Raw genomic sequence first — 22,248 nt, 5'->3', positions numbered from 1 at the left:
TTTTGGGCTCTTACAACCTGTTGGTTCTGTATTGCATCATTTCACCTCCTCGGCCACCCTCTGGTCTCGTCCTAAAGTGGGATTCTGGCTCCAGTTGCTGCCGTCTAATTGGAAGCAGATCTCTGGATCTTGTCCTATTAGGGTCAAGGAAAATGCTTTCATGTTCTGAATCACTATTTGAAGCAAAGGTAGAAAGTGACAACACAACTCATGAGATGGAAAGTGTCAGAAGCAGAAAAAAGAAGAGAGACATACAGATAAGCAGACAGACATGATGCAACTTTAAGACATTGTGCTGTCTGTTGCTAGTAGGACATGTCAACCAGCCACAGCCAGCCTTGACTGAATGATGGAAGTTTATTAACTCTCCACATTGCTTACTCTGCCAAGTAAGACATGCTACTGGTTCAACATCTTTTGTTGCTCCTTGAAAGCTTCTTGTCAAAACCAAAATTGTCCAAACCCCAACACTAACCCTAACACATGCCCTAACCTGACAAGCGACAGGAAGTTCTGTTGGTTGGTTGCTTCCTGCAGTGTTGTGATGAGTAGCCCCACCCATAGTCAAATCCTACTCCATGAAGGTGCGGGCGTACTAGACTTCATGCTCACTTCTATTCATACGCATCTGATCGAGGGAAAGCAGAAATGCAAGCTGAGTTTGGTAAACTCAGACTTGCGATTTGGGACAGCCAAGGGATGCTTGACCAGCACATCTCTTGGCTCAAACCAATGAATTCATACTGCACAGAGCTGGGTATTGCATCCGCCTTATGATATGATACATCTCACAATACACATGTCACGATTTAATATATCAGGATACATCACAAAATCATAAATGGATTGCAATTGAAACTGCGGTGCATGAGGGAGATCCAACGTGTCCGCGAGCAAATTGGTGAATCTCTGGGTTCAGCTTCAATCTCTCTTGTGTTTAATAAAAGAAGTTCTGACTGCACCGAGAAGCACAAGTATCAGACTTTGTTTATTTAGACGCCCTGCTTCATCATTAAATAGATATTGGACATGATAGGACACATAACACATAAGTGGATGTATAAAAACATCAGTACAGCGGCTGTGGCTCAGGTGGTAGAGCAGGTTGGCTGCTAATCGCAGGTTTGGTGGTTCGATTCCCAGCCCACACGACTCCACATGCCGAAGTGTCCTTGGGTAAGACACTGAACCCCAAGTTGCTCCCAATGACAGGCTAGCACCTTGCATGGTGTATGAGTGTGTGTGTGTGTGAATGGGTCATTGGAACACAGTGTAAAGCGCTTTGGTAATCTCCTAAGTTTAAAAACAAAAGCGCTATATAAGTGCAGACCATTTACCATTTGTAATATAATATTTATTGCTTAAAAACAGAAGACCTAGAGCATGACATCATATACTTCGTGAAATAATTTTGCATGCTCGGTCTAGTGTGACCACAGCTTAAAGCTGTGTATTAAACATCATATATGTTCTGCATTTGTTTGGTTTTTTCAGTGTAGACAGGCAAATTACATGACGCTGTAAAAGTAATGGACACCTAGTAAGACTGTGTCCTAACCAGAGGTGACCCAATCAAGCGACATAGGACATTTTGTCTCGTCGTTTGGTTTCTACTTGAGCGGTTTCATTCTGGGTAGCCCCGCCCACTGTGAAATCTGATTGGTCCAAAGTCCTGCTGCACATAACTGTATATTAAACATCAGATATGTTCTGAATGGCCTTCATTGGGAGCCATCGACAACCCCTGTACAGTAGTGCTTTCAGTAATTTCTTTAAACAAATGCCGGAAACGTAATATTGAATGTAAACATTGATTCCTCTTCAGTTCTGTTAAAGAAAATGAATAAGTGCATTAGGACATTGTTCTTGTGGACCTCAGTCAGGTACGCTGAAACTTGAAGAGAGTTTTACAGAAAGAAAATCATTAGCTCGACAGAGAATTGACCAAATAGACCATGCCAAGCATTGCGTAAGTCAAAAGTGTTGATGGCAGCCTTCAAGTGTATTATCTGTTCTCTACTCAATGAAGTGTGAAGTTCATGTCCCTTTGTGATCTGCATTTAAGCCATTTTCTCTGTTACCCTATCAATTCTGTGCAGTGAAAGCATTTAGTGATTGCATTGTGCAGAAATCTGTACAGTGTTTTTAGATGACTATGTGAACTCTGATTCACCTTTTATGCCAATTAAACGGTTTAACCATCACCACCACTAGCGGCTTTACATGTATGGCCACTGAAGCTTCTGCTGCCTTTCAGCTTAGCTACCCGCGATATCTATAGCACAAGAGCATGCTAATTGATTTCTGCAGTATTTATTCTGTAATTGGATCTTCCAGGGCATAGTGAACACATGATTTCACACACTTGGTCATTGGACTGAAAGTCACCACATGAACAGTCATGTCAGAGAGTCTTCGTTCTTCGATCGGGTTAAACAACAGAGACGAAGATGGGTGTCCTTCCATTCTTGCAAAGCAACTGAGAATATTCAAACTAATCATCGAATCGCTGTAGTTTCATTGTAAAAGAGAAAAAATGCAAGCTGCTTGCCGAAGGTAATTTCTATAGAAGTAGGCAGCAATTTTACTGCCTTTTCACTATCTTTGACCTCCAGATGCAACTGTCAGATTGTTCCTTTTGATTAACTTTTAGTTTTCTTGCAATGGAATTGTATTCATTGCAAGGGAGAAAACATATACCTACCATTCTTAATTTTGTAATTATATGAAAAATAAAGCTGAAAAAAAAATGTAAGCAATTAATTATATTATTTCCGAGCTATTTAAGCTTGATGTGGCAGTAAGGGGCAGTTAGTTCGAGCCATCCAAACCAACGGCAGCACAGGCTTCCACAGCACGCCTTTTGCATTCTGTTGTACTTGGTTCAAAGTGAGATGCTTCAAAAGCGTCCCTCACACATTAGTACATGGAGCAGTTAAAATAGCGAAGACTGAAACAACGCAAGTACACATTTAAGGAATAGCTCACCCAAAAATGAAAATTCTCTCACTGTTTACTCACTCTTATTTCATCACAGATGTGTGTGACTTTCTTTCTTCTGCAGAACACAAATTAAGATTTCTTTGAAAAAATATTTCAGCTCTGTGGATCCATACAATGCAAGTGAATGTGTGCCAAAAGTGATACTCCAAAAATCACATAAAGGCAGCACAAAAGTAATCCATACGACTCCAGTGGTTATCTTCAAAAGTGATATGATAGGTGTGCGTAAGAAACAGATCAATATTTAAATACATTTTTGCTAAAAATTCTAGAATTATACACTATAATAGGTCAAATAAACCTTATCAGTAGCGGGATAACTTGGGCAAGTTATTCCATATTACTTGCATACCAATTGTGAACTGTACTGAAGCAGACATTAACTCCAGTTCATGGAAATTTGGGTGGGAAGTTGGGTTTCTCGAGTTGGTTTGCACCCTAACTGTAGTGTGAACATTTTTAACCCCAGGTTGTCCCTGAAATGTGTTTACACTGAGTGAAAGTGTCAGCTTTGAGAGCGGCTATGGATTAAAATAGTAGAAGGGCTAGATGATTCTGATGATATTTTATATTTGATGGTGAATGTAAAGCTGGATATTAGCCCAGTGTGTTGAGTCCCACTATATTGGATACACTGTTTTCAGCACCTTTTGTTCCCTAGTCAATGGCTACTAGTATGTCAGATGTTCAATGACTCAGTAGGCAGTTACATGCAGGTGGCCACTTTGTGTGTGTGTGTGTGTGTGTGTGTGTGTGTGTGTGTGTGTGCGCGCGTGCGTGCGTGCGCGCGCGCACATGCTAGCATGATGAGCAATGCTGCCAGATGCTGAGCTGTCTTTTCATGATGGCTAAGCGAGCTTCCCCCACTGCCAACACATTTGTGTAAAAACAGCTTACCATCAGAAGCACATGTACACAGTCAATCATGCCAGGAGCGTGATGGAAAAAGCCTGTCTTGGTGGTTCTAGAATCAATGTATACTCACTGGTGTGTGCGTGATCTGTTCTGTCAAAAAAAAGAGTAAAGATGACTTTTTTTTTTTTTTTGTCTAAATATATAAATATTACAAATTATTTCCCAAAAGTTTTGTCTGAAAAGTAATTAATTCACATTTGTCTGCCAATGACCCATACTGGATGACCCTGATGGTGTTTAGTTGAGCTTTAATATTTCATTTTGCACTGGAAAAAAGGCTTTTAAGTTTGCAGCTCCCTCTGCTTGGAACAATTTGCAGAAATCCATGAAACTTACTGAGCTCGTCTCATTGGCTGCTTTTAAGAGGTTGTTGATTGACATGGAGGCAGCCACATCTGGCTGCAGATGTTTTACCTAATGTGTTTTTAGGATTGTGGCTGATTTTGAAAGATTTGCTGTGTCAGTTGTTTTATGTATCTAGTATGTTTGCAGTTTTTATGTTTGTATGTACTGTATATGTGGTATAGTACTGCTGCTTGTCTTGGCCAGGACACTCTTGTAAAAGAGATTTTTAATCTCAACGAGTCTCTTCCTGGTTAAATAAATGTTTAATAAAAAAAATAAAATAAATAAAAAACAAATTTCTTTTTTGCTCTAGGCAAAGCAGGTAAATGCCGGGCCTGCTGAATGAAGGCGAGCAGAAGCACGTGGACATCAGAGGCTCTTTCTAGCTCATGATGCCGTCGTCCACGCGGAAGGGAGGACTAATAGACCCGGATTTAGCAAACCTCTTTTTTAAAGATGACCCGGAAGAAGTCTTCTGTGACCTACATGAGATCGGCCATGGGAGTTTCGGCGCAGTGTACTTTGTGAGTATTAAAATCATGCAATGCTGTTGTCTTTTTCAGTACCATGTTGCCAGAAACTGGTGGAAACTGAGAGATTGACAATCGGGATCTAACAACAGTGGTGACGTCATTGTAATATTTGCATACTGAATTGTGATCGTTCGTTATCAAACATCCGGATTACATAGTTTAGTACGGTAGCTAAGGTATAATGTGCAGTCAGTTGGTCATTATTGCAAAATAAGCCTAATAATTGAGATCAGGGTTTATTTTGTGTTAATGGCAACAATGATTTTTATGAATGAAGTTTTGAGAGAGAGTTTTCAATATTTGGTTAATCAACATTCAGTGATATTATTATGTGAGAAGAAAGAGACCACAGAGTGATAACGAGAGACACGAAACTAGTACAGCTAATTAGAAAATCGTTTGCCTGGAACAACAGTCAAGTATACATTTCAGTGGGCATCATGATTCAAAATTCAATGACTGACCAATCAGAATCAAGTATTGTAGGAAGTTTCATTATAATGCTAAATTAATTGTAAATGATGTCTCAATCAATATCTCTCCCTTTACACTTGCAATATTTGGGTTGTAAACTATAATTTTTAACAAAAACACTTCTCTTTTGATGCATTGTGAATGCTGTTTTTTTCAATCAAAAATGCTAATCTATGACATGAAATTGGTGTTGAGCGGGTAGAATTCAATAAAGCTGTCAGCTGAGGACATGTGATATCTATTTCTCAAACTGACTTTTTTTTTTCAAATAGTGATGGTGCTGTTATGTACATCAGTAATGTCCTGACTATACTTTGTGATCAGTTGAATGCCACTTTGGTGAATTAAAGTACCAATTTACTTCCAAAACCGCTAAATCACTACATTATTCCAAACTTTTGTCAGACAGTGTAATTTGTGCGCACTTCAATCTTTCAATTTATTGTCCCCAACAAATTGTTCAGACACATTCTTTGCAAAGAGTGCAGAAGCCTCTTTTTTGGGACTGCATGATGATAGTTGGAACTGACAGCTCCCGTAATGAAGAACTTTAGTTCAACTTTTTAATGAGCGATCAACTTGCTGGTTTAGGAAACCATCGTAAAACAACATGCAACCTTAGTTAAGATGATTGTAAAAGCTTTAAGTTGCAGCCTTTGTTAAAATATTGATCAATATGAGTACTGCTGTTTGTTTGTTTAAATAACAACAAACAATGGATGCATGTATTTATTCACTGACTGACAAAATCTACTGACAGTGTAAATTTACAGTTCTAGTTATCAAATTAATAATGTAATTTGTTTAATTAAAATGCTTGAATTGTTCATCAAGAATGACTATTTATTAAAACTATAAAAGATTATTTACACATAACCTAATTCATATTTATGAGTTTTGACCACGTCTACATTTACTGATTGAATACATTGTTTTGTTATTTTTTAAACAGCCAAAATGTGACCAAAATGGTGAAAATTAATTAATTTTAATAATTATATTTAATATTTTCATAGTGTCCCTTTATAATTAACAGCATTAGCTGGGAGAGAGCTTCTTTCATATGTAAGCAAAGGGGACATTGTTTCTGAAATGTACCAATATGAACCGAAATCTAAATCTTAATCACATTTAATCGAGAGCTTGTGAATCAGAATTGAATCGAATTGGGAAATCTATATCAATACCAGCTTTAATTATATGCTTTAAAAATAATTTTTAAATAAATAAACAAATTGATATATTTAGTCATGTACCTATAAGACATTGAAGTATTTGGTCTCCATTCTGATGATATTTTAGTTTTTCCCCATTTCTGTTGAAGACGAAAGGGACAGTCTTGCAGACATTGAGGGTGTCAGAGGCTAGAATAGCTTTTAATACCTTGGCTCGATTTGCTTTTTTTTTCTCATTGTCCCTGTCAGTCAGTTCTTAAACTGTAGTTAAACTTGAAGCTCTTTATTTCATTTTTAGTGCAGCAGTTTTGTCAAATATAAGAACTGCAGCTTCATGACAAGTTCTTGTGCATTTCTTAATCTGTGAACTAATAGCATAAATCCTTTGATTCCAAATCTGTGGCAAGACTGGAATCCGTTGTGCAAATCCCCCCTTCCACATCTCTCTCTCTTTCTCGCTTGCTCGCCCTTTCTCTCTCTCTCTCTATCACGGATTGCCCATCCAGATGTAGGGCTGGTCTCGAGGGGGAAGAATAACTAGGAGATGCTGCTCTTAAGACAGATGTTCACTCTGTTTAAATGAGAGGGCCAGCTGGCCCCATGATGCAGACAGACCGAGACAAGACACTGACATCACTAATGTCTGCCATACACACTTCTCTTGCTTATTAAATTTGTGTAACAAAAGATGAAAACATTGTAGTATAGTAGAGAACTAGCAGCAGAAACCGATGTGGAGTAAGTAGAGGGGGGTCAGGAAATGACCCATGCCGATTTTAACTTGGGTCACTCTGACATAAGTGCCACTTAGGGATGTGACTGTATCAAATTTTCATATCACGATAATTGCTAAGGCTTTTATCACGTTATATGGTATTGTATCGAATTACAAAACTGGTTGAAAGATAAATCAACTTTGTTCTTAATTACCAGATTTAGTTACTTGTTTTGTAATTTTAAATGAAAAGATGACAAAGAAAGTAACTTTGCCAAGATCAAACCATAGTCGGAGTCCAATGATTCTATTTTGCATTTATCTAACTTAATATGGTTTATTTTCACTGCAAATGAACAAGTAACAACAATGGTAACATTTGGAGGGAAAAGTAAAACATTCTAGATACTATAGTTTCCTAGTATTTTGGTATCTTCCCATTTCTGTAAGAGTTAGATTGTTGGGAATGTTGATTTACTGATGGAAATTTTCACTGTATTTTGAAGTGCTCACGAGAACAATATTGTGCATGTTAATTATCACTGAATACCTTAATATTGATTATTGGCAAATATCTTGTGCCACTACGCAACATGCATTACCCACCCAGGCCACATCTTGGATATTAAGGCTGGGTATCGCCAACCACGTCACGATGCAATACATATGTCCTGATTCATATGATGCATCCCAATGTCTTAACTGGACCGCAAATTAAACTGCGATATATCGATGTTCTAGTCCGATGTTCTTTTGTCATTTTCTGATTCCTTTTCCCTTAGTAATTACCTGACAAAATAGAAAGCCAAAAGGCCAAAAATAAATAATCCATGTCCAACCTGCTGTGCTTTCTTGCAGGCCCGAAACTCCTACTCCAACGAGGTGGTGGCCATTAAGAAGATGTCCTACAATGGCAAACAGACCACTGAGGTGAGGCACAAACTCTACTGTCATCACTGAATACATAAATGTTCCGCTTTCTACTTGCTTGGTTTGTGTATTAATGGAGAATTTCAGATGTATGTGTCTGGGCTTCCCTGTTTAGAAGTGGCAGGACATCATTAAAGAGGTGAAGTTTTTAGAAAACCTACGACATCCAAACACCATTGAATACAAAGGCTGCTACTTGAAGGACAACACAGCATGGGTTAGTACTGCCTTTGAGAAGGATGCAATCATTATAGAAGTTATGAATAATAGTGAATCCGTATTTCGATAGGGATAAAATAGTAATGCATTTTTGAGTGTTACTTTTACCCATCAGAACCATTTTTAGAACTACTTTCAGTGCAGTATACGTCATTGCGTTTATTGACAGAATTACCTGTGGTAACTATGCTTGCTTTTCACGGCGGTCTCTTCATCTTCCTTTCAGCTTGTGATGGAGTATTGTCTGGGCTCTGCTTCAGACTTGTTAGAGGGTGAGTTCACACTCTACACACATTCAGACTTTGTATGTGACACTGTACACACAGCACAAACAGCACAAACGCAGACACCGTATGCATTCACACAGAGACAGTGTAATTGTTAGAGCTGTCTTGTGTTTAAGCCTGTGCTGAAGACCTTTTATTAACCACATCTCTGAAACATTATAAAACCTGTTGTGTTTTATTCCATGTCACTATCAAACTGCAAATGCTTAGCTGTTTTTGTTTCCTTTGGATGTTGTCATGGCAACATGCACAGCTTTAATGATAGTGTGTGTGTGTGTGTGTGTGTGTGTGTGTGTGTGTGTGTGTGTGTGTGTGTGTGTGTGTGTGTGTGTGTGTGTGTGTGTGTGTGTGTGTGTGTGTGTGTGTGTGTGTGTGTGTGTGTGTGTGTGTGTGTGTGTGTGTGTGTGTGTACATTTAGAAATTCCTGTTTAACTCACCATTGTCCTTGGATGATTTAGGCAGCAATCGGTTAATTCAAGGCTGTTTTCTAATCATGATCTCAGGCCTTTTTTATAAGGGTGTATCAGGTACAATAAGGGGGCCATAAAGTTCACAAATCATCAGATGACACTTTACGCCATTTGTGTAACAACAAAGACATGTACGGTTTAAGAACACAGACTTATTCGGAATGGAGCATCAAAGCACCTCTCGTTCATTCTTTGTCCAGTTCACAAGAAACCACTCCAAGAGGTTGAAATTGCTGCCATTACCCACGGTGCCTTGTTAGGACTGGCTTACCTACATTCCCATAACATGATCCACAGGTGAGTCGCCTCCTTACAGATATCCGTTTACTCACTGTCAGCTTATCCAGCATCTGCTTACATCAGCATGACATTTATTTTACAAACTGATTTACAGCTTATGGGTTAAAGCTGAAATGTGGAACTTTTTCAATGTTAAAAAACTTCTATGCCAGCTTAAAGAGATGGTTCACCCAAAAATGAAAATGATCATAATTTGCTCACCCTCATGTCATCCCAGATGTGTATGAACACAAACAAAGATTTTTTTTGAAGAATACCTCCGCTTTGGAGGTCCATACAATGCAAGTGAATGGTGACCAGCTCATTGTAGCTCCAAAAATGACATGAAAGGAAAGTAATCCATATGAATCCTGTGGTTAAATCCATATATTCAGGAGTGATATAATTGGTGTGGCTGAGAAACGGAACAATATTTAAGTCCTTTTTTACTCTATATCTTCACTTTCACTTTTACACCTGAAAGTCACATGTGGTGTCTGTTTAGTTTCACTTTAATATCTGAAAGTGAAAGCTGAAGTGGAGATTTAGAGTAAAAGAGGACTTAAATATTGTTCCGTTTCTCATCCACACCCATTATATCAAAGATCTGAATTTAAACTCTGGAGTCATATGGATTACTTCTATGTTTCGTTTATGTGATTTTAGTTTTTAGCTACACAGGTCTGATCACCATTCGTTTGCATTGTTAGGACCTACAGAGATGAAATATTCATTTTTGTTTGTGTTCTGCTGAAGAAAGTCATACACATCTAGGATGGCATGAGAGTGAGTAAAAGTTGTTCTATGATCTATTCCTTAAATATGCTGCGACTTTATATAAGTGAATATAAATAAGCCATTTGTTAGTTGATTTCTCTGAATTGTCTAATTGTGTAAACCTGGGCTGGTTAAAAAATAATCTATTCTTTGATTCTGAGGCATTTCAACTCAACTTAGCTCATGGGTGTGATGGCTGTGGGGTTTTTTTTTCCTCCCTCAACAACTAAACAACTTCAAATTCCAGAAGCCTTAACAGAACTAATTCAAATTGCAAAAGGGTTATAAAATTATTGCTGCTAAATCTCCCGAGTGATTTTTGCAGTCAGTCAGCCTTCAGTAAATTCACTTTGTTTGATCATATGTATGAAGCAATTGCATTAACCTATCTGATTTAATCTGACAGTATTTTAAGGATTAAATTAATATGTAAGATCCAAAATTTGTGACAGAAAATTGGCATACAATAGCTTAATAACTTCAATGGTGTTCCAACACCTGACTGCAAGTGTGAAGTGTAATGTGTCTAGCAGTCTAGCATTTGACGTTTGTACAGTACGTTTAAAAAAATGTTGTCTTCATTTTTTTACATCTATGAAATCAAATTAAAATACTTTCACATTGCATAAAATAAACCAGTTTTGCAAAAACCTATTTTTATATATACTGTGTGTGTGTGTGTGTGTGTGTGTGTGTGTGTGTGTGTGTGTGTATTTTTTTTTTTTTTTATTTAACCAGGAAAGTCCCATTGAGGTTAAAAACCTCTTTTTCAAGGGAGTCCTGGCCAAGAGGCAGCAAAAACACAATCAATTACATTTATAAAGGTTATACAACACAAATAATTAAAAACATTTACAATTTAAACAGGTCAGTTCAGGTTCTCTCAATCTGGACTTAAAAGCATTTAAGGAAATGAGTTCAGATAATTTCAAGTCTTTTTGCAAAAAGTTCCATGCAGAAGGAGCGGAGTAGACAAAAGCCCTTTTCCCCAGTTCTGTTTGGGCAAATGGAACAAAGAGCAGCAAGTGATCATTTGATCGCAATGAATAAGAACCAACACTTCTCCATGTGATTAAACTACTGATGTAGGATGGCAACAGACCAAGCATGGCCTTATAGATAAAAATATGCCAATGCCCTGATCTCCTGTTGGACAACGATGGCCATCCCACTCTGGAATATAATTCACAATGATGGGTCAAATTTTTACAATTCGTAATAAATCTCAGAGACACATGATAAACAGTGTCAATCTTATGCAGACATTGTGCTGAAGCGGTCCTATACACCAGGTCACCATAATCTAAGACAGATAAAAATGTTGCAGTGACTAGCTGCTTTTTTGCTTTAAAAGAAAAACAAAATTTATTTCGAAAGAAAAAATACAGTTTAAGTTTGAGTTTCTTCACAAGGTTATCTATATGAGGTTTAAAAGTGAGAGCATCAGCAAGCCAAATGCCAAGGTACTTATAAAAATGAACCACCTCTATGACACTTCCAGTCAAAGTGAACACAGAAGGAGGAACTTTATAAACCTTCTTAGTATTACTAAACAGCATCAGCTTGGTCTTATCAGCATTGAGAACCAGTTTAAGCTGCATAAGCGTGTGTTGAACCACATCAAAAGCTTTCTGCAAAGACTCAACCGCTTTAGCTGGGGACGATCCAAAACAATAAATAATCGTGTCATCAGCATAGAAATGCATATTAGCATCCGACACATTTTGGCCCAATTCATTTATATACATAATAAACAGGAGAGGACCCAATATTGAGCCTTGTGGCACCCCCTTGTGGACCTTCACTAATGCAGAACATAGACCATCACATTTAATACACTGAGTCCTGTCACTCAGATAATTCATGAACCAGGAAACTGCACAATCAGACAATCCCAAACAAAGAAGCCTATGCTTTAAAACAGCATGGTCCACTGTGTCAAAAGCTTTCGACAGATCAAGAAAAAGTGATGCATAGAACTGCTTTCTATCAAGTGCGACAAGTATGTCATTAATTACTTTTGTAACAGCAGTGATGGTACTGTGCTTTTTCCTGAAGCCTGATTGCAGTTTAGAGAGAAGTTCATTTGAGTATAAAAACTCTCTTATTTGGTCTGAAACAAGGGATTCTAAAATTTGACAAAACACTTAAATTAGATATAGGCCAATAGTTAGTTAAAACTGCTGGATCACCTCCTTTAAACAAGGGAGTAACAAAAGCTGACTTCCAAACTGATGGTATTTCATTATTTTGAATTGACAAATTAAAAAGAATTGTAAGGGGCTCAGCAACAAAGTCAGCGCCTTATTCAAAAAAATAAGGCTCTATTAAATCTGGTCCAGGAGGTTTTCTGTATGTATGTGTATATATATATATATATATATATATATATATATATATATATATATATATATATATATACATCACACATACATACAGGGTTGGGAAGTAATGGAATACATGGAACGGGATTACATATTTAAAATACTAAATATAAGTAACTGTTACACTGTAGTTACATTTATAATAATTGGTAATTAGACAGTTACATTCAAAAAGTATTTTGATTTCTGAAGAGATTACTTTGAATTTTATTATAATTTGTTACATTTTAATATTCAGTCCTTTCAGATGGAAAACATTTATTCATATAAATGATGTGATCCAAAGTGCATTTGAACAGCGGTGAAACACTTTCTTATGATGTATTACATTCATACCAGCAGACAGTTTGAAGTAAACTTGGAGTAGAAAAAATAGAAAAAACTTGTTTAAATTGTCAGCTTTACGCTAAGTTAAAATGCTATTTCTAGCCATTTTATATGCACGTTACCAGGCACGATCATATTTATTTATCAAGAAAATTCACATTGGATTATGATTTTTTATTTTTATTTTTTTCTAGCAAGACCTTTTGATATTAGGGCAAAAATAATATTTTTTATAGCAATTTTTGTAATGTTTTCCTGTAAAAATATTAAAACAAAATCCTTAAAACAAGATCAATTAGATTGATCTTGTTTTAGAAACAACACTGCATAAGATATTTAGGTTTGTCAGAGAATGTATTTTTAACATGTGTATTTTGTCTTACTGTACTGGCAGCCAAAAAATAGCCAAAACAAGTGAAAAAAATCTACCAGTGCTGAAGAAGTAATCCAAAGTATTTAGAATACGTTACTGGCCTTGAGTAATCTAACGGAATAAGTTACAAATGTAATCTGTAGTGGAATACATTTCAAAAGTAACCCTCCCAACCCTGTGTGTGTGCATATATGTGTGTGTGTGTGTATATATATATATATATATATATATATATATATACACTCACCTAAAGGATTATTAGGAACACCTGTTCAATTTATCATTAATGCAATTATCTAATGAACCAATCACATGGCAGTTGCTACAATGCATTTAGGGGTGTGGTCCTGGTCAAGACAATCTCCTGAACTCCAAACTGAATGTCAGAATGGGAAAGAAAGTTGATTTAAGCAATTTTGAGCGTGGCATGGTTGTTGGTGCCAGACGGGCCGGTCTGAGTATTTCACAATCTGCTCAGTTACTGGGATTTTCACGCACAACCATTTCTAGGGTTTACAAAGAATGATGTGAAAAGGGAAAAACATCCAGTATGCGGCAGTCCTGTGGGCGAATATGCCTTGTTGATGCTAGAGTTCAGAGGAGAATGGGCCGACTGATTCAAGCTGATAGAAGAGCAACTTTGCCTGAAATAACCACTCGTTACAACCGAGGTATGCAGCAAAGCATTTGTGAAGCCACAACACGCACAACCTTGAGGCGGATGGGCTACAACAGCAGAAGACCCCACCGGGTACCACTCATCTCCACTACAAATAGGAAAAAGAGGCTACAATTTGGAAGAGCTCACCAAAATTGGACAGACTGGAAAAATGTTGCCTGGTCTGATGAGTCTCGATTTCTGTTGAGACATTCAGATGGTAGAGTCAGAATTTGGCGTCAACAGAATGAGAACATGGATCCATCATGCCTTGTTACCACTGTGCAGGCTGGTGGTGGTGGTGTACTGGTGTGGGGGATGTTTTCTTGGCACACTTTAGGCCCCTTAGTGCCAATTGGGCATTGTTTAAATGCACGGCCTACCTGAGCATTGTTTCTGACCATGTCCATCCCTTTATGGCCACCATGTACCCATCCTCTGATGGCTACTTCCAGCAGGATAATGCACCATGTCACAAAGCTCGAATCATTTCAAATTGGTTTCTTGAACATGACAATGAGTTCACTGTACTAAAATGGCCCCCACAGTCACCAGATCTCAACCCAATAGAGCATCTTTGGGATGTGGTGGAACGGGAGCTTCATGCCCTGGATGTGCATCCCACAAATCTCCATCAACTGCAAGATGCTATTCTATCAATATGGGCCAACATTTCTAAAGAATGCTTTCAGCACCTTGTTGAATCAATGCCACGTATAATTAAGGCAGTTCTGAAGGTGAAAGGGGGTCAAACACAGTATTAGTATGGTGTTCCTAATAATCCTTTAGGTGAGTGTATATTAGATAGATAGATGGATAGCGTTGCACATTGGGATGTGCATAAGCCCATATTTATTTTTAGATTAGATCTAATAATAGAAAATGTCAAAAATTTTTTGTCACTCATGCTATATATTGTGCTGTGTGTTTAACTTACCCTCCCGGAATTGATTCCAAAATTTCTGGAATTGAACAGGCCTAGTATAAGCACTGGTTCTGTTTTAAAAGCATCACATCACTCTGTTTGTTTGAGCATCCCCCTGACCAACCCAGACACAGCAACATTTACTCAACCAATGGCGAGTTGGAAGCAGGCTTTCAAGTCAGGGGGAATGTTTGAGAAACCAGTTTGAAAACTGTAATTATTTTTGCCATTTTGTTTGATGAAACTAGTGGTGAAGAAAAATATTACCCAATTGTTCATTCACATTGAATCTTCTGTGTCAGGTTTCAAAAGAACTAAGGTTATAAGTACAAGCACTAAACATTCTGCATATGCAAGCATACCATTCATTTAGAAACTGTTTTACAATATTTAAGTTTCTATCCATATTTTATTTGCTTCCAGGAAAACGGTGCTAATTTAATTTTGTTTTAACTGAAAGGCATTAAAGATTCCAAAGTTCTGTATATTAGCTTTGTATTTCTTTATTGATAGGCTGATTTATATAAATTGTAACTTTCTCAAATCCATTGGGTTTACCTTACCCGGGCATCCTGCTGTTATATAATACTACATTTGGCTGGTATGGTTTTACTGTGTATAGACAAGCATTTTCAATCACCTCTCCTGTATCTGTGGTTCTTCAGAGATGTGAAGGCTGGTAATATTCTGCTGACAGAGCCCGGTCAGGTCAAACTGGCTGATTTTGGCTCCGCTTCCATCGCCTCTCCTGCCAACTCCTTTGTGGGAACCCCATACTGGTCAGTAATGCAGATATTGACATTTAAGAGACCGAGACTACCTGATGAATCAGGGTTAATGAAACTGTTCTGTGTGCCTGAATCAGGATGGCGCCAGAAGTGATTTTAGCCATGGATGAGGGTCAATACGAGGGGAAGGTGGACGTCTGGTCCCTGGGGATCACCTGCATCGAGCTGGGTGAGTCTTTTGTGTATATTTGCTAGAATTACTTTTTCTAGAATTATATCTCAGACATGTGCCTTACATCTACAATTCAATAATCAGTTGAGGTATGCAAATTGAGCAAGTATGTAAATAATGAGCATTAGCTAGTAGCATTAGCCCCAAACATGAATGACATGAAAGTTGGTGCCAGACAGGCTGGTTTGACTATTTTTGTAACTGCTGATCTCCTGGGATTTTCACACACATCAGTCTCTAGAATTTACTCAGAATGGTACCAAAAATAAAAAATATCCAGTGAATGGCAGTTCTGCAGACGGAAACACCTTGTTGATGAGAGAAGTCAACAGAGAATGGCCAGACTGGTTCGAGCTGACAGAAAGGCTACGGTAACTTCGAAAACCCCTCTGTACAACTGTAGTGAGAAGAACAGCATCTCCGAATGCACAACATGTTGAAGCTTGATGCGGATGGGCTTTGAAAGCAAAAGACTGTGTTTGGTTCCACCTCTGTTTGCCAAGAACAAAAACCATGTAAAGACATGGCCTGGTCTGATGAATCTCGATTTCTGCTGAGACACACAGATGGAAGCGTCAGAATTTGCCACCAACAGCATGACTCCATAGATCCACCTTGTCTTGGGTCATCAGTCTAGGCTGGTAGCGGTGGTGTTATGGTGTGGGGGATGTTTTCTTGGCACACTTTGGACCTGTCGTTACCAATCAATCATCGCTTGAATGCCGCAGCCAATTTGAGTATTGTTGCTGACCATGTGCATCCCTTCATTGCCACAATTTACCATCTTCTAATGGCTACTAACAGCATGATAATGCACCATGTCACAAAGCAAAAGTAATATTAAAAAAAAAAAATGTGTATTGCTGACAAATCTGCAGAAATTGCTTGAAATTGCAATCATGTAAACATGGTCCAGAATATCAAAGGAATGTTTGCAACATCTTGTGGAATTCATGCGATGAAGAATTGAGGCTGTTTTTAGAGCAAAGGGAGGCCCTACCCCATATTCATATAGTGTTCCTAATAAAATGCTTAGACCAAGTGTAATCACTGCGCTGGCAGTGGTAACATACATACTTTGAAGTGAGCTAGTTTGCCAGTACTGGAACATACTACGTTATAAAATTGCGTCTTGATACTGCATCATAGAACTTTTGCAAACAAATCCATAGCACAAGAGCAGCATTAGCATATAAAGCATGAATACAGAACCTACTCCTAATATAGTAGGTTACACTATCAGTGCACCTTTGACTGTGTTGCCACCATACTATGATTTGGGATGCACTAATTTTGCATCCTATATGATTAGTATGTGAATTGGGATTCAGCCTAGCCCTAGGTACTGACAAAACAGTGTTTGACAATAAGAATAACCTTATTTCTAACCTCTTTTTTAAGAATTACTAGAATTTATAACCTATGTAATGGCTTTTTGTAAGCTGCTTCTGATTAGCATAACTATATACTGTATATGTCTGTGATTGTGCTGATAGATGTATATTCATTAACAGTCTTTGAAATGTGTTTGTCATAAGAGAATTCAAGCACATCAGTTCTCCATTCTTTTACTGTTTTCTAGCTGAACGTAAGCCTCCTCTCTTCAACATGAACGCTATGAGTGCCTTATACCACATTGCCCAAAACGATTCTCCATCCTTACAGTCCAATGATTGGTGAGTGTCAGTCTACACCAAATCATGCTGCCTTTACACAATTCCATTGCAACAAAACACCGGTTGACTCACTCATTTAGATTTAGCATATGTGTATGTATACAGTCCTACTCAACGAACACATACTCACTCGACCACACACTTCTCTCACACTTTCACAAACACTCACACTCTGTAAGCTTGTTATGCAATAACACTGACCCTGTAACTGCCGGTTCTCTATGATGCCTGAATTTTCTAGCATTACTTCACAAGCAAAGTTTCAGAAATCTCCTGCTCTCTGACCTACAGCAAAGTTAAAAGCCTGTTCATCTTTCAAGCAAATTTGGTCTTGGTCAATGGATCTGAATTGAAAGGTTGTCTTCAAGTTAGAAAGTTACTTTGAAGACCTCAATATTGTTTTCTTGATCTTTTCTGATGTGTAGGAGAGATGTCACCATTTACACTTCTGACTTGCAGAGGAAATGGAGACCGAGAGAAATTATAGGCCTATATGTTTTAAAGTTGACATGAAATGGTAAAACACTAGCTAAATAGTAAAATAGTAAAGCCTATTTACTATTCAATGTTATAATAAATCTGTATTAATTCCTATGGTGTATGATTTGTCAGTGCAGGTTATTCCAAAGAAAAACTAAATGTTTTCGTAATCTTTAACTTGCGCCACCTTTAAAAAAATTTACCTTTACGAATAGCATCACCAAACCATTTCATGTTGACTTCGACAAAATACTCATTTATTTGTACATTCGGTACTTTGTAAAAGTGCATAATACAGTAACTGTCACACTTATTTTGTGAAGGTCGGATGCATTCCGGAGTTTCGTTGACTACTGCCTACTAAAAATTCCTCAGGATAGACCCTCCTCTGCAGAGCTACTGCGGGTGAGTAATTGCATTCATGCAGTATTCACACATGCAAAGGGAGTTATCATGTCACATATTAAGTCATTCAGAATCAGTGCTCGTCTAAGTTTAACCATGACTTCCAAGTGCCCACACACTTCTATGAATTCGTGCTCACTTGCATTCACGTACTCACTTGTGGTGTACTCATGGTGTACAATACTCATGTGATACTCGCACACAGATTGTTATGTTTCAGTTTCACATAGCCAGATCTTTGACTAATGGCATGATATCTGATCTAAATTGCAGCTTATTCTGGCCAAGAACTGCCTACATCAAAACACTGACTGACACTGTTAAATTGACCAGCCGCAGTTAGTTTTTTTGCATGCTGTCAAGGGGCGGGTTGATCTGAAATAGATTATACCACAATAATGGGTTCATGTAGCTAAACTGGTATAGTATGGCGCTAGCCATGCCAATATCATGGGTTCGATTCCTTGGGAATACACAAACTGATAAAATGTATACCCTGAATGCACAGTAAGTCTCTTTGGATATAAGCATCTGCCAAATGCATAGATCTAAATGTTAACGTTATACTCCTGCATGGGGGGGAAAAAAATGAAATAATGGTGTGGCTGTCCCATTTGAATGGATGTTCAGACATAAAAATAAAAACGGAAAAAAATAAACTGCTGGATTTTTCGTTGTAGTTGTGCAATCTGATTCACTCTTGTGATTTGTACATGTGGTTTCCAGGCATTTAGGTCTGAAACATACTAGGGATGGGAAATTTCTAGTTATTTTGTAGTTGAGTACTCTAACCCACAAAAACAGAGTACCTGATTAAAATGCACGTTAAAAAAAATCATGTATGATACGTACAATAAGTGAATCTTAAATTTTGTTTTTATTCACAATCGTTACCAAGAACGGTTTCAAAATTGCAATTTTGACAATTTATATAACAGTAAAAAAAACATTTGCTCTCACCTGGAGCTTACATAGAAACCAAAACTGATGGCATTGGGGTAATGCACATACATAAATTCTGAGTCTGCATAAAGGCTATCACCTTTTTATAATTTCACATGTTATTATTCATAGAAACAAGTTGTGAAAGTTGTGTTTTTATAAAATGTGCTCTGCCGGTGTTAAGAGATTTCACACACACTTGCAGGTCTGATAAGCTTCTGAGTTCACTTTAACCTACATTTGTTTTGCACCATAGAAGCAGTTCCTCATACAGTGGTGGACTGGGAACAAAAGTTAACCCTCGAGTAAAATTGTTGGGCGGAGGCGGGGCCCTTCTGCATATTGCTGCCTCCTTCGGCATATCGCAGCACCGTTTCGCGGCCCCTTCCAACTTATCACGGCCAACTTTGGAATATCGCGGCACCGTTTTGTTGCCGGCCCACCAGGAAACGTTCCGGTTCTCCCGATGGGCAGTCCGCCTCTGTCCTCGTCTGTTGGTTTGCATGACTCTAACAAGAACCGAATACAAAGAGTAGGACTAAAAATAAAATCAAAACATTACAAGTATTGCCTTGTAATATAACTTGGCTTTGCTTTAGAAGCACAAACGCCATTGTCTTCTCTCATCCAACACCTCAACAACACGTATCCACAGCGCCCCGCCATTGGACTCAATTGTAACTGCATGATTTGGTGAGAGGTTCAGATGGAAAACCATGTAAGTAAGCCCTGATCATGGTAGGAAAATGTGTAAAGGAAATTAATTTGCGACATTCAAGAAATTTAATCACTCCAGTATCTGAGTACTCGAGTAGCTGGTGCAGAATGAGTACTCTATTACTCATGCACATTCCTAAATCATTCATTATGCAAGTGCATGAACGCAAAGATTCCTAGCTACTCAAACTCGATTCCACGCCTCGTCGCGTTCCCTAAATGTAATTCAAAGCCAGGGTTGAGGAGTAACGAAATACATGTAACAGGATTACATATTTAAAATACAAAATATAAGTAACCATATTCAACTACAGTTACAGTTTAGTAGATAAACAGTTTGATTTATCTTGTTTTAGAAACAAGACTGCATAAGATATTTAGGTTTGTCAGAGAATGTATTTTTAACGTGTATTTTGTCTTACTGTACTGGCAGAATTTTTATGGTCAAAACAAGTGAAAGAAATCTAACGGTGCTGAAGAAGTAATCCAAAGTATTTAGAATATGTTACTGACCTTGAGTAATCTAAAGGAATACATTACAAATTACATTTTACATTATTCTGTAATCTGGTGTGGAATGTTATTTCAAAAGTAACTATCCCAACCCTGTTCTTATTGCAACACAAGGAGTTGCTGCATTCTCAGCATTGCCACAAGGGGTGCTTCAGTAGCAATTAGAATAGCTACTACCGGTAGTCAATTTCCTCCACCAGGTTAACTACTGTTATGGCAGAGCAACAGTTTAAAGAGAATATCTTAGCTTAAAACTACTTGAATAATCGTCCATGCAAACAAGCTTACTTGAGCGTTTTTCTGTACCGCCGCAAGATTTCAACACTCATGTTCACAATCACGCTTATGTAGTTGGTGTGAGGACTTCCTTTTTGCCATATCTGCCAGTACTCTGCTCTCATGACAGGGGGTTCCTTACTCTTCTATCCCTGCTGACTCACTCACATACACACACACGTTTTCATATGCACAGTCAAGCACTCAGCCCACAGTGCATGCCATTCTGCTGATTTTTCATTTGCTCACTTCCTGTGGCAGCTACATCCTTGGAGGGTTAATAAAAGCAGGAGGAATATTTGATTGTGCGTGTCTAATGTAACTAATATAACCATAACTTTCCCTCAACCGAATCTGTGGGGCTGTAGGTGGACATATTACAACATGGTGACTAATGTTTGTGATATCATGGGAGGTGGGAGGTTTATGGATTTATATAGTCACCAAAATAAATGTGGTAGAATGTTGCACTACAGTTGGGATAATTTTGGCTTCAGGACCGTTCTGGATCATTAAGGATAGTGCTGCCCAATGATTAATTTGTTTGTTTTGTGCTTTCTATGGGTATGTTTGTATGGGTACATGTTACAGGTTACAATTGATCTTGTTTTTCAGTTGGTGGACACAGGTAATCCTATTTAGCCAACTAAGAGCTTTGTGTCACGCTAGGCACGCACACAGTGCTTCGTAACACCTCTAAGCCCTTCATACGGGGTGGGCAGCCCTGTTTGAAATGGGATACCAAGGTTTCTTCTGTGGCCTAGTCGGAGCAAAGATGGAAGTTGGGAGTAATTTAATTCCGACACTGTTTTTTTTTTTTACCCTTTTTTTTTTTTCTCCCATTCCTCACTAATACCAACAACTGCCCATCCAAGCTCCTTAAGACAAAAAACGGGTCACTAATCAGAATTTAGCATTCAGAGCTTTTCCCTCCATTTGCTGCTCCCAACTGCTGTTCTAATCTCACATACGGACTAAATCCACCTCGAGTCTTGAACTACATATGAGCAGAGGTCGTATCAATGGAGATTGAGAAGGGGATATCACCCATGATCTTACAGTTGGTGCTGGCACTGTGCAAGGCATTCAGATTATGTAATTTCCTCCATTTAAAGGAGATAATCCTGTAGATTATTTTCCTCCCGTGCTGGTCAGTCACAGATGTCCGTTTAGAGTGGAGAACACTTATCTATGTCATCATCAGGAAGCCAAGCTGTTAGCCATAACCGTCTACTAGAGCTTAATGGTTGAACAAGTTGCTCTGAAATGCTTTATGAACACCCAAGACATGCTTCAACTTAATGTATTTGCAACTAAACTGAAATTGACACACTGCAGCTATTGATCTAGTTGACATATCAAATGCAAATAACATTCAGTAACAGTCAACGAAACCAAGCTAAGAGCGAACCAGTTGACTTTGAACAGGCCTGCGAGAATGATTAATGCTCTAGAGCAGTTTACATGACATTAAAAGGCTGATAAGATTC

At 38.1% G+C, this 22,248-nt stretch overlaps 1 protein-coding gene across 3 annotated transcripts in view; it reads left to right on the top strand.

Moving 5' to 3' along the window:
- Positions 1–22,248, top strand: part of LOC127638485 (serine/threonine-protein kinase TAO3-like) — an 81,486-nt gene that overhangs the window by 39,835 nt on the left and 19,403 nt on the right. For all 3 annotated transcript variants that reach the window (XM_052120046.1, XM_052120054.1, XM_052120038.1), the window contains exons 2-10: positions 4,577–4,787; positions 8,019–8,090; positions 8,206–8,307; positions 8,536–8,581; positions 9,267–9,363; positions 15,455–15,568; positions 15,655–15,746; positions 17,332–17,425; positions 18,229–18,310. In XM_052120046.1, coding sequence (XP_051976006.1) covers positions 4,653–4,787; positions 8,019–8,090; positions 8,206–8,307; positions 8,536–8,581; positions 9,267–9,363; positions 15,455–15,568; positions 15,655–15,746; positions 17,332–17,425; positions 18,229–18,310 — 834 coding nt within the window. In that variant the 5' untranslated portion in view covers positions 4,577–4,652. The remainder of the gene's footprint in view (positions 1–4,576; positions 4,788–8,018; positions 8,091–8,205; positions 8,308–8,535; positions 8,582–9,266; positions 9,364–15,454; positions 15,569–15,654; positions 15,747–17,331; positions 17,426–18,228; positions 18,311–22,248) is intronic.

Source organism: Xyrauchen texanus, chromosome 4 (assembly GCF_025860055.1).
Source record: "Xyrauchen texanus isolate HMW12.3.18 chromosome 4, RBS_HiC_50CHRs, whole genome shotgun sequence".
NCBI lineage: Eukaryota > Metazoa > Chordata > Actinopteri > Cypriniformes > Catostomidae > Xyrauchen > Xyrauchen texanus.
This window is presented reverse-complemented; position numbering and strand designations above follow the sequence as displayed.